General features: G+C 35.8%; 1 protein-coding gene across 2 annotated transcripts in view; it reads left to right on the forward strand.

The window, feature by feature from the left end:
• The window catches only part of LOC136025951 (transmembrane protein 11, mitochondrial-like), a 47,411-nt gene extending 34,693 nt beyond the window's left edge, over positions 1-12,718 (forward strand). For both annotated transcript variants that reach the window (XM_065702054.1, XM_065702055.1), the window contains exon 4: positions 10,875-12,718. In XM_065702054.1, coding sequence (XP_065558126.1) covers positions 10,875-10,998 — 124 coding nt within the window. In that variant the 3' untranslated portion in view covers positions 10,999-12,718. The remainder of the gene's footprint in view (positions 1-10,874) is intronic.
• Positions 12,719-14,140: the final 1,422 nt, after the last annotated feature.

A 14,140-nucleotide genomic window follows, 5' to 3' on the forward strand; every position in this document is an offset into this window, starting at 1 on the left:
GTAACCCCCTCATATGCGTAATAATTTCTGTTCATTTTAAGTATTAATGGTGCTCCTCACTTTCAGTAGAAAAAACTTCATATTTATTTTTTCTTTGTTTTTTTAAATAATGCTAGAAAATCCTGCGCCCCCTCCATTGAAAGCCTCTTCCCCCATGAGAAGTTCCTCCATGGAAAGATCCTCCCACTTAACCCCCCCCCCCTCAACTCTCCCCCCAAACCAAAAAAATCCCCCCGAAAACGTCTGTACACTTCCCAGTAACCATTGCCATATGTAAACACAGGTCAAAACTTGACTGTAACTTGTTTGTAACTTGCAGCCCCTCCCACGGGGACTGTGGAGAGTAAATCGTCCCCAAAGACATAGTTATTAGGTTTTTTCGACTATGGTGAATAAACTGGCTATCTCAGAATTTTGATCCAGTGACTTTGGGGGAAAAGAGGGGGCATTATCTTTAGCATTATTAAAAAACACTTATTAAATTTAAGCCAAAGCGTTTACTACCTGAACAAAAAAGATTTATAGAATCAAAATAAATTGTAGCCAACTAAGATATTAGCTGTTCTGAGCACCACAGCTTCTAACCTTGTAGATACGCCCTTTAGACAACCTGGGGTGCAGTTACGGTGGCATTAATTCATGAAAATGGTAGGGAGGGGGCGAAATTACTTTTTTAAAATCTAGGCTAGGTGATTGTAGTGCTTTTTTATTATTATTATTATTGAGAAAAAAAAAGGCATTTTTCAATGTGAATACCAAAAAAAGTATTTTCTTAGATTAAAAATTAACTGTTCTAAAGTTTTAAATTTAAAACTAAGAAGTTTCAAAATCTGTAGTTTAAGAATCTGGAAATTTTTAGTCTTAAAATTTTAAACACTTTAAGTAAAAATAGCTTGAATGTAAATGTCCTTTGAATGAATTTGGCGGTGCTTTATTTAATCGCCTCCTGGATGACTATTTTCCTGGGTTTGATACATCTAGAGCTTTCGGCACGGGTGTACATCTGCATATCTTATTGACTGCTTATAAGTGTGGAGTTAATATTTCTGTCATTAAATCGAAGCCAAATGCCAGAGTTAAGGTCACCATCCCACCTGGTACGGTGGAACTTACTCCTTCAATTCCAGTATAAAAGGGTAGCAGACAGGGCGCTGTAACTTCTCCGCCCCTGTTTAATAATACTGTCATTGTGCAAAAACAGACCGATTTAACCACGTGTATATTTAAAGGTATTGATGTTTCGCTAGCTAACTATGTGGACGACATCCTAGATATTAATAGACAAAGTGTTGGAATGGGGAAAATTGTCGAATTTTCGATGTAGAGTATAAACGTATTCATCTTGGATTTAATGAGAGTAAGACTGAGCTCCCGGTGTTCAATCACCGCTCAGATTCCCCGACATATGTTCAGTTTGGTGGAAATGTTATCAAAACACAAAATACACTGACGTATCTTGGTATACCGATTGGGTCAAATTGCGTATGGTTTACTAGTTACATTAAAGTTTAAATTTAACCGCCGTATTTTAGCTAGTGTTTCTAATGCATTTGTTGTTCCGCATCTGCTCGTCCTTACACCATTTTAGTCTCTTCTTACTGCTTCAGATATTGAGAATATACTGAAGTGTTTCTACAAGTATGCGAAATTTTTGCTATGGCTGCCTCTCTGGACTAACAACAGCTCCCTATCCTCGTGGTACGGAGTTGCTAGTCCAGTGTCCGCGGTGCAGAAAAGAAATTAGAGATATAGATACTGGGAAATGAGAGATACTTACATATGGCCGACCTTGTTTGTAGTTTTTTGTCTCTTGTCAGTTCTTCTTTGTTTTGGTTTTGTTTGTATTTGTCAGAATTTATTTTTTTTTATTTTAGTTTCTTTCTTTATTACTTCATCAGTGATGTATTATACATTTATGATGGGCAATAAATTTATATTATTTTATTTGAAAGAGTGGCCTTTTTCTTTTTTGTGTTTTTCTTTCAGTTTCAAGTTTCGGTTTCTTTTGCAACGTTTTTTTTTTTTTTTACATCAGGCTAGTTGTATAAAATTAATTGAATGGTTAAAAATTTATGAATGTCCATCAAGCTCCCAGGATCGCGATCGAATAAAAATTTAATGTGTTTATTGTCCGATTTTTTTTTTTTTTTTTTTCTTTTTTTTTTTTTTTTTTTTTTTTTACTATTTTGTTACAATTAGAAAATTGATCAGTTGTAGTCTTCAAAGAAGATTTCAATCCCCATAAAAGTTGTACTGCTACTACTAACAACTCACCCAAAAAGCTAGGATTTCTAGTTGCACTTTATTAAACATGTTACACCCTATGAAAAGCAGGACCATGCGAATCACCATCCCATCCCACCGACCTTTCAATTATAGAAATATTGTGAGTCTTAGAAAAAAATCAGCTCATTATGAAACAGCTCAATGAGATTAAGATCCATGAAAGCATTGATCATCTAAATAACTGGAGGGTCTAGGACTAGGTCCTAGGGCTCGAGGTATCGACTCTTCCCGGCTTTATTTTAATGACATCACTACTCTTTGAATTGGTCTCATCTAGGTAATATTAATTTTTGATTGATTAACTAAATTAAGAAGCTGTAACGAAATATAAGTGGTTTATATTGTTCTTTAAATATAGCTTAACATCGATTTAAATAAATGAAACTATTAAACTGGTGGATAAACAATCAAATGTTTTTTTCTCGAGACATATTATTATTCAATAAGATCAAGAGCATGCAAAGAGTATGCCGTCCTGACTAAGTGGTTGGCTTGCAGAGAATTATTTGTCCAAAGGGCACGGGCTCGATCTCAGGCATAGCCAGTTATTTCGTTTGGGATGAGGGTCAGTGGCTTGACTCTGTAAGCTCAGCCAGAGTCAACCCAGCTCTAAATGATTACTTGGAGAATTCAGGGGAAGGTAAGCAGGAAGGTTTTGTGGAAGTACAGGGTGGTTGGCCCCCAGCCCCCCATTGTACTTCCTGGCTGAAGGGTCACGAAATGGACATCAACACCGCTGCTTTGGACCTTAAAGGTCTAGTGCCGTCTTACTTACTTTACATGCAAGAAATGGCTGTCTAAATAACTGGAGGGTTTAAGACTTGGTCCTGGGGCTCGAGGTGCTTCCTCTCTTACTTACTCACCTACTTAACTCCTGTCCGGCCGAGTTGGCCGATTCGGGGCTTCTCCTCTAATAGTGTCATAACAATATTTTCGGCATGTCTCCCTGTTTGTTGCAGTCCTCGGGAGTACTTAAGTGGGGTATTCATAAAAGTTTTCCCACCAGCGCTTGGGAGGTCGCCCCCTGATGTGAGAGGTATTTATTTTTCTCTCATAGGCTATTTTAGGCAGTTGGGCTAGGGACATACGCTAAACGTGTCCTAACCATCGAAGCTGTTGGAGCTTGATGGTCTGCATACTGGTTTGAGGGTAATCCAAGGAGGACAGCAGTTGTGCGTTTGGTACTCGGTCAAGGTAATTAGTACCAATGAGCTTTTGGAGCGATTTAGTTTCAAATGCCGCCAGTCGGTACTTCTCATCGGATTTAGAGTCCATGTCTCTGCTCCATAGGTTGTGACTGGAATCACTGAGGCACAGAAGAGTCGGATCTTCAGTTTTAAGTGGAGGTATTTATTTTTCCAAATAGATTGGAGTAACTTGAAGCATGCGGAGGAATGAGCCAGGCGTCGTTTGATGTGTTTTGAGGAGTCGTTTTTGGAATCAGCACACTTCCTATGTAAATAAATTGGTCGGCCCACTCCATTTTCTCGCTCCGAATAGTGACTTTGGTGGGGGGGAGAGGCAGTCTCTGCATGTCGTGTTACCCTCATCACCTTTGTCTTGCAGGTGTTTATCTTCATTTCAAAGCAACTAGCTGCTTCGTCGATAGCAATTGCACTGGCTTGGATTTCCTCTATTTTCCCGTTCATGTGATTAATGTTATCAGCATATAATAATAATAATTTATTTTTAACCCACATCATAACAAGTTATGGCACTTGTGGAGTAACAAAAAGAAAAAAAATGAAATACACTACAAGTAAAATACACTACAAATAGAAAAAACATTACGCTACAATGAGATTAACCGAACAGACGGACCAAAGGATGATGAGGCGATAAACGATAAAAAGCTGATTCCGACAACCTTCCATACATGAGGGCCAACTTTGCACTTATATCAGGGACATCAAACTTACGAATTATCTTCCTATTGCTATACCAAGGGGGGAGATAAAGTAAAAATTTCTTTAGAAGGGGATAAAGACCAGAAAGATAAAGGACAGAATGATCACAAAATGTAGCATATAGTCTGCCGAGTGCACGTCTATTATACTTCCCTCGATTAGCAACTATCTTAGAATAGCCCGTTTGAATTTTCTTTTGAACATCACGAACAGTGCACTGACGTAGGCAAGAAATTGAATTCGTAACAGTAATACCCAACCACCGAAAGGAGGAAACAAAGGGAATTGAAAAACCGCGACAAGCCAAGGGAGCATTAGAGGAAGTCGGACCATTAAAAACTAGAAATTCACATTTCTCAACATTAAGAGAAAGACCAATATTAGAAAATAGACGTGAAACTTTTGAGACCATAAACGAGAGACCTTGCTTATTTTTACACAAAAGTAAAAGGTCATCTGCATAAGCAAGATAAGAAACATCTGAGAGTCCAATAAAATAATTTGACCTAATTTCATCTAAAATACCAGAAATGCACATTTTGAATATACTAGGTGATAAAACCCCTCCCTGCTTGACACCTCGACATAAACGGACAAACGGAGATCCAGATTTATTAATTCGGAGAAAAGAATTCTCACACCAAAAACGAAGAAGAAAAATGACTGAAAGATTTACACCGTTATTAAAAAGGGAAAAAAAAGCTTGACTGTGAACTACATTGTCAAAAGCTTTAGAAAGGTCCAAAGTACACATATAAAGTGGCGACCCCTCAGCCATGCTATTCTTAAGGGCGGAAGAAAGAACACGGTGTGCATGTTGACAACCAATACCAGCTTGAAACCCGAATTGATTCGATCCGAAATTTATATTTTCATTTAAATGAGGAATTAAAATATATTCAAGGATTTTACTCAAGTTACACGTAGTGGTTATAGGGCGATAAGATGAACATTGAGAAGGGAGTTTTCCCCGCTTTAGAATTGAGGTGACATTTCCACAAAGAAAGCTATCCGGAACCAGAGAAGATGTTAAACACATTTGGAACAACAACTGCAAATGAAATAAAAGAACAACACACTTTGGATTTATATTCTTTACACTAATACCATCAATATCAATGGATGAAGATTTCAGTTGCTTAATTACATTTTCAACAGCAGTTATTGATACTGGAATAATATGGCCCTGATGAAGCGAAGGCGGTAGAATTTTAGAAAGTAACCGAGAATAATGTGACTGCACAAAAAAATTAATTTTGGAAAAAATTCCCGAATAGTAAACATACCAAGTTGAACTAGAAATCGAATCACTATTATAAAGATCACTTTTATCCAGCTTCTCAGAATTGATCAATTTAGACCAATCCTTTTTAGAGGCTGGAAATTCCATACCCTTATAACGAATAGATTTAAGGTACTTTTTATAATCATTCCTTGTTTTCTGCTTTATATCCGCAACATACCCCGTTATAGGTCTACCACAATCAACCCAAATTTGGAGCCAAAGTTTTGCCTGATTTTTAAAATTCTTTAATTCAGGGTCGGCAGCCCATATAGATTTCCGCGCTTTTATACGAATACGTTCCTGGGGAACCGCAATTTTTTCAGCTTCTTTCATACATCTAATTATATCTTCATAATATCTATCAAGATCACGCTTACTACCCTTTACTTGCAATTGGAGTAAATGATAAGGCACACGAATACAATTAAGTAGTGTAGATAAAGACAATATATATAAAGCAATATCGGCTCTTTTCCAATTACTACATTTAAACCATTTAGAATTCCCAATAGGGGCAACATTGCAAAGGTTACGTTTCAGTTCAGTAGTAAATGAAAGCGATAGATGGTCACTGTCATCAGACTCAATATCAACATGAATAATCGAGCATTTTAGCTGTGACGAACTGATTATATGATCAATATTAGAAACACTACCAGATTGATGGATATAGGAGTATGATAAATCTTTCTTCAGAATCACGTAAGGGGGCATGCACTCCAATATTTCTCGGGATCGATAACTTTGTTCATCCAAATCCGTGTTAAAGTCACCAAGAACTATAAAATCAAGTTTATTTTCCTTGACACGATTCATCACGGACTTTAAAGACTTGTATGTAATAGAAAATTTATTTATTGACTCCACTGTATTATTTTTATATGGAAGATAAACATTAGCAAACACAGTACTATTTACTCTAACAGCAAGAATGTGCTTATCCGAATAAAAAAGGGATGGATTCGAAAGATCAATACTTTTTTTAAAAATACAGGCCAGGCCTCCAGAAGGGCGGCCACGCGTGGTAACAGCATCAGAAGTAAAAACCGAGTGAACAGAGCTTCGATGAAGGAAATTTCTGCTAGAGGCAGTTAACAAAGTTTCTTGTAGGCAGATAACGTCGAAGTTCTCGTACAGATCGTCAATATAAGCATCTTTATTTTTTGTGCCATTGATATTGTGCGATATGATTGAAATTTGTAAAGTCATTTAGAGGTTTGTTGACTAGCAAAACCACGGAGAACGGAGCATGACATGCTAAAGGACACGTGTTCACCATTGCAATTGGCACATTTTGGTGAGGCATTGCATGGATTTTCTTTTGAACTAATATGAGGGCCGGCACAACGAGCACATTTGGGCGCAGGACTGGGACAAGAAGACTGGAAGTGATGGGGCGATCGGCACTTAAAACAACACTTTGGAATTTCCTTAAACTCACTCAGTCTAAAGAATTCATAACCAATTCGTACACCGTCTTTGAAATAAGCTGCTTTAGCAAAAGAATCCACAAAATCAAGCTTAACTGTTTTCGAAGAGCCAAGCCTTTTGGCAGCAACAATACCGCTACAATTTGTGAAAGACTGAATCGCATAATCCCCTGGAACACCTTTGATAATGGCCGAATATTTCTTAGAAATTTCTTTGGTTGACGTACCGGCGAGAATGACGGGAACTGATGCACGGAAGTCTTCGGCAGCAGATTTATCAATATACAAGTTCAATATACAAGATACAAGTTCATGGCCACTGATTTTATCAATAGCGTCTTTCCTTTTAATTGGATCCGATAGATGAGACGGCACTTGAGAGACGACAATAGTGGTTGACTGGCGATTTGAGCCTATAGGTTTTGGTAACTGAGGGTAATTGAGGCTATAATTGTCCAACTTTGCTGACACAATTTGAACAAGTTGATGAACTTTAGAAACTTTAGAGGCCAATTGTGAATAGGCTACAGCTGGCAACACTGGAACTTCAGTTGGAAGTTTAATAACATAAATTGGCATAGAGATACTAGCTTCATCACACTTCTTCAAAAGATCGAGCATGTCTTTAATATTACTGGTTGCAGACTTTGCACCACTGCGGCGAGGGGGAATTTCATCAGGCGCAAGTTTCGACCATAAATCAGCCTTAGCTTCAACTATTTTTGGTGATTCAAAAAAATCCACTCCATATTCAATAATTTCCTTCTCAGAAATCGAATTCTGCCAATTACTTTGGACAAAATTTAACACAGGCGAATATATAAGTTCAAAGTCATTCAGACCCTCCGATTGTTCGCTAATACTTGGCATCTTTTCAAGGCACCTGTTTTCAACCACCACACAATTTAAACCGTTCAATTTATAAATATAGGTCACTGATATATGACATTACAAATTCCAAGCCAATTGTTGCGAAATAACAAGGTTACTGAATTAATTATGAAGCATAGGTCAGGATTAAAAGTCTCTATAATTCCAAGGCAATTGTTGCGAAATAACAAGGTCACTGAATTAATTATGAAGCTTAGGTCAGGATTAAAAGACTCTGTAATCCCAAACCAAATATTGTGAAATGTTAAATTAATTCACTTGACAAGAAACTCACTGATTTAGCAGTGTTCATAAAATATCCAATTTTAACTGTTAACGCATTGAACGCTGAAACAAGTCTGATATGCAAGTAGGTCAAAAGGTATCCTCCAAAGATTATTCCAGCGTTATCAGAGACAAGTTCCAGCACACTTTTTAGGAATAGGTAGAAAAGAAGGGGTTAGAGGAAGCATCCTTGGAGAACACATGTAGAGGTAGATTATTCCTCAGTGAGTCTTTTCACTAGTTCTGATGGGATTCTGACGGAATCTAGCTTAATAATCATGTGTAACATATCTTGTCATGTTTCCTATGGGGTCTACGATTATTTTTGTGAGGATTTTAGTGGATTAGGAAGAAAGCGATATGGGTCTGTAGTTGTCGCAATGGCTTTTGGGCCATTTCTTGTGGAAGGGAACTGTAATAGATTTTGACCAGAACTCGGGGTAGCAATTTGTTTCCCAAACAGCTGTTGCTATTCGATGCTACAGATCGATGACAGCGTCAGATTCTACTTTGAGCGATTTTACTTGTATACCGTCTATCCTGGGTGCTTTATCGGATTCGAGGGATTTTAAAGCGGTTTCTTCCTCCGACCTTAAGGGTGGTTCCTCCTTTATTTGTGCTGAAAATTTCTGAAGGACTTCAGGATCTGGATTCACTGTGTGATTGAGCTTTTTCTGGAAATGCTCTTTCCAACGATCTTGGATTTCAGCCCGAGGGGTAATTTTGTGCCCATTTTTATTCAGGACCTCTGGCACTTTGTATATTTGTGATTTGCTAGCTCTTTGGCACTTTCGAACATAAGATATGAGTTACCTCTGTGGAAGTCGTCTTCGCACTGCTGACACTTTTTGGTTATCATGTATTTAAGTGCCTGGCGAGTTTTCTCTTCGATTTGGGGTTTCACCTATCCTTGCTTTCTTGATTTTATTTGTTCCTGAGTGTTCCTTTCTCGCTGTTCATGTCAAAAATATTCTGGGTAATACATGGATTGTCTCTGGCAGATTTATGGCCGAGAAAGATCTCGGCTGTCTCACATATAGCCCTGCTACTTTGGAACACAAGCTGATCATTGTCGGCTGGGCTAAATGGGACAGGTATTTCTTGCATGATCTTCGAAAGTCTTCGAAGACTTTCTTGTTTATCTGCTCTCTATACCCTTGTTTCGTTTTCTGGTCATTCAGGGCTTCCATGCGGAATCTTAGGACTTTTTGCATCGATTTGACAACAGCCTTTAACCTTAGACGAATTGATGACTTAAGGAGGCTGCGATCACTGTTGAAAAACTCCTCTCCCACTTTCTATTTAGTGATAAGCTATTCTTTAAATTAAGATTATTTAGGGGAAAATCAATTTCTGGCTGATTAACTAAACGAAGAAATTTAATTGATGTTAATTATTAAATCGCTCGTTAAATGCATTTTCATTTCGTTTTTCAATTGGGCAAATTATTTAATTAATAGTTGAAAGGTTAGACAATACTCATTCTGCCTCTTTGCGTCAAACCATATTTAGGTTGGAATCATTAAGAGGTTAATAATTTTTAGAACTTTTGGGGTGCGAATGGGTCACAAATTCCTCTTTTTTTTCTATGTTATGTCAATAGACCATGCCTTTTCAAATCACGACCATTCTGTTTTTATGTACCTCCTCCATGCCACGATTATTTTGGGATCGTTTAACGAGCCATTAATGTTCATTGTTAAAAATTAATGGGTTGAATAAGTAGTTCAATGATAAAGATGAATAAATAGGCGACCTTTCCGAGTAATACTTGTATACGGTATACTTTGTTTTACCGCAATACATTTTTATGATGCGTTCGAGACAGGAAGTAATCATCACAATAAAAGTTGTTTTGGAGATGGAGGAGGAAGGGATGGATGCCAAGGTGAGGGAGATGACAATGAAACGCGAGTTTCTGAAGGATATGGTGTTGAAGGTGAAGGAAGGCTCTTATTGCCATTACTCTTACAGCTCCAAATACTACAATTAACGCATACTAGAACTATGTTAATGAAATAAAAGCAAGCACAAATAAATTCAAAAATTATAAATTTGTCAATAAATACCGATATAGATTAAGGAATGAGCGCTAAAACAACCAGACATTACAATAAATAAAGAATACAATCCTAAAACTCAAATGTTCTGTTGTAAATAGTAATAATAATAGTAAATGTGAGTGGCGTAGACATTTCTCAAATGTGGTAAATCATGCAGAAAGATATTAGCAACACTACATGTATGACAAAACTATATTTTCTTTCCTACTATACATGGTTGCTAAACACGAGTTTTGCTTATTTTTTTACACTTTTGGTCATTCTATTTGATTGTAAGCAGGGTTGCCACCCTATGAAAAAACACTAGATTCTTCAAAAATCACTAAATTAACACATAAATCACTAGGTTATTGAATAGAAATCACTAGAATTATGATACTCTTTATCATTGTAATTAATAGTTGTTTTGTTTCTTTACCATGTTCTATACATGCGCATCTACAAGAAGGGGGTAAAATCACCCCCCTGGATGTGGAAAATTACCTTTAGATTGATGTTTGTTTTTTCTCAAGCAAAAATTACCCTTGAAAATTTAAAAAATGCCTTTTTGCATCTTTATGCTGAGAATATAACAAAATCCTTACTTCCTCCCTTTATTTTCCGGAATCGGTACCGTTGGCTTACTCTTTTCTTAATACCAAATTACTCTTTTCTTATCTAAATTAAACTCCATCTAATTATCTAAATTATCTAATTAAATTATCTAAATTTTCTCCATCTAAATTAAACACAGAGCTTCTTTTTCCAGATCCTTGACCTCTTCAACACCAGTGGTTTTAGTCCGGCGAGATGACTCTAGACGGAGAACATTGCATTGTGTTATGACCTTTTGTGCAATCGGTCTTTGTGTGTATCGTTTGGTCAGAAGATAAAATCTTAACCAGAGCCATCGTACTAGTATTAAAGACAACAATGCAACCGACTATGTGAATTTAGAAATGAAATGTTCGAAGTTATTACTGCTGGAGTCTTGGTTCTAATTGGTTTGACAACTGAAGTTTGAGTTTTGTTGTTCCTTATTTTCTTATACATAATGCTGCTTTAATGAACTTGGTGTTTGTCTTTATTTCATTGCAGGGCTTCTTTGTCGTCACCTTGTATTTTAAATTTTGACGTTCTTAGAATTTGGTTTTCTCTCTCCTTTTCATAAGTGAAATTTTTCTAAATTTTCACTTTATTAAGTTTTTTTCCAGTTTATACAATTGTGATTCAGTTTCTTTGTCGAATAAACGTGGAATTTAAATTTTGACTCAGGAGCGTCGTTTGGGTGGGGCAGTTGTCCCTCCCCCCAACAATGTGGAGAAAAAATTATTTTATATCCCATGCCCCTTGACTATCCAGATATGGACCCCTCTTGTCCCCCCCCCAATAAAAATCCTGGAGATTCGCCCCTGCTTAGACTTGTAACGGAAAAAAAATACGTAAGTTACAAATTATGCGAAATTTGGAGCCTTATTTCTGTCTTTGAAGTTTAGGTAGTAGTTTTTGTTTTTGAAGAATTCAAAATTAAGGTCAAATTTGCAAATTAAAAATTGTGCAGCGCAAGTTTCGCAACGTTCATAATTTATGCAACAATTGCAGCAAATCGTAACTGACGTAATCGTAATCGACCTACGAAAGGCCAGAATTCCAAGGGAAGACGTTGCGGTATTTAGGGATTGAAAAGAGGAGTACATTTGGCCCAGCTATTGAGTATAATTTCGTATGGTACCTTTGTATGGTACCTATGTAGATCTGTATGGTACTATTTCATTAGCATGCAACTATTTCACTAACTTTGTAACAAATAACTTTGTAACTTTCTAACTTAGTTGAGAGACATCCGATGATTACTTTCTGAAGGACGAAAATATGTATATTATGTAGTATACGTAAACATAGACATAACATTAATAATATGCTAATAACACAAACATGTACACATTCATAAAAGTATGCTGATTAGTGTGCATCTCCCATACTCTTGCCATAATTTTAAAGTATCTCCAGGAAAGGTATGTATTCTTGTGGATGACGGAAACATATATGACAGTAGTGAATATCCTATTATCAGTGCAGCGATTGAACTAGCAATACAAAGTTGACATCTTGCATAAATTCTGCTCTTTAACGTTTGATTTCTGTCTTTTTATATAGACTTTTCTTGGCGGTTGTTTCAAATATAATGCATTGATGTTCTTTAGCATTAAATTGACTAGCTTTTAGTTTTTGTGACCACCTTCGTTTTAGTTGACCAACTTTTAGTTTATTAATTTTCTCCAGTGCTCCTTCTCATTCGTGAATACAAACAAGCCTTTATTTAAAACAAAAAACTAATGTCACCAATTTAATTGAAGTTTTGAATTTGTCGCTTGGATTTATAATTTTTATCGGTATGGAAACCATTGGACCATTATTTTTCTGTTGTCAAAATGTGGCCATGATGTAAACATTTTTATACCTAACTCCCACTGTGTAGACAAAGATGCTTTTTCAAACAGAGCTTATAATGTAATGCCATCTATATTCTTTTTAACCTAAGAATTTTCATGGCACTTATCTGTCTTGGACTTGTAGAGTAGTCTGGACAGTCCAACTACAAAAATGATTAAACCTGTAGTGGAAGGTAAGAGCTTTATATAGATCTGTATATCATTATTTTGCAAGCTCTTGTTCCAGATTTTGTAATCTATGTTTGTTAATATGTTTTCGTTTTTACCATTCAGGGCTGTACTTGGACTTGGTAAACTAATTAACAATAAAATTATATAGCTATTGAATATATTTTTGTATGTATCTGTATGGAATTATTTTCTAAGCCTTTATTTTGGGTATTGTATTATCTACGCTGGATGTGTTTCCCCTCTTTTTCATAGTTTTCATGGTGATAATTGGACTTGTCCATAATAATATTATCTAAAATAATATATAATAAAAAATCAGTCTCTGAGAAAGAAAACTACTTTTTTCCTATGGAATATATTAGACTTTTTTGGCTTAAAATCTAAATTTACAGTATTGATTGTCAGACTATCAGAAGAAAAGAACATTTTCGTTGAACTTCCAATTTTTGCTTATTATTAATAAAATTAAATACAATTTTGTTGCAAATCTTCAGTTGTCAAAGTTGTTGAAATGTTGAAGTATGGCGCATAAGGCGACAGGTGGTTCTCGTCGCGAGGACTTTTTGAGCACTGCAATCCAAAGTTCTTCCATTGACGAGCTGAACAATGCACTATCCTTTTGAAGATATTGGTTTGCTGTAGATTATTCAAAGGCAGTTTTAGGGGAGGGACAGAGAGGGCACTTACCCTGGGTGCTGAAATTCTAGGGGTGCAAAATTCTAAATCAATAATCGAACTAATAATCTTTAAAATCAATAATCTAAATCACTTTGTAATTTTTGAAATTTATTTTTATTTAAATAAAGTAGAGGCCGAAGTTAATAAATAAAAATAATTGATAAATTACTAATTAAGTAATAAAAACCAACAAAAAATAATTAGCATATTAATTGATAATAATTAAATAATGTAAATGATAAATGCAAAATAAATTATCAATTAACAAATGTTTTGAAAATAATTTTGTTAATAAATTAAAACTTTGTTGGAGACAGGGGGGGGGGGGTACTAAGATTTTGCCCCAGGCGTAAGAGAGGTCAGAACCACCTTTAAAATAAGAGGGAAACAAGTAATCGCATTATTGAAAATGCGAAATATTTTCAACTGAATTTTGAAAATATTTGGATTTTGTCAAGATATTAATCGTGTTTTTAGAGATGTTACACATCAAATTATACTATAAAGAAACGATTTTTCCAATATGATTATAAAATGTGGAGCTCAAAAGTTTAAGGTAGTTTTAATGCATATATCATGGATGTTACCAGTATTAGCACCTAGTTTACCCATTGTGACTCAATTAGAAAATGGATTAACGAAGAACGCGTAACTATTAAAATCTGGATTAGAAAAGGGTAGCTCATTTGAATTAAGATGGGACGCATGTAATACCTATAAAAGTTATAATAAA

The sequence above is a fragment of the Artemia franciscana genome, chromosome 4, assembly GCF_032884065.1.
Source record: "Artemia franciscana chromosome 4, ASM3288406v1, whole genome shotgun sequence".
NCBI classification, from domain to species: domain Eukaryota; kingdom Metazoa; phylum Arthropoda; class Branchiopoda; order Anostraca; family Artemiidae; genus Artemia; species Artemia franciscana.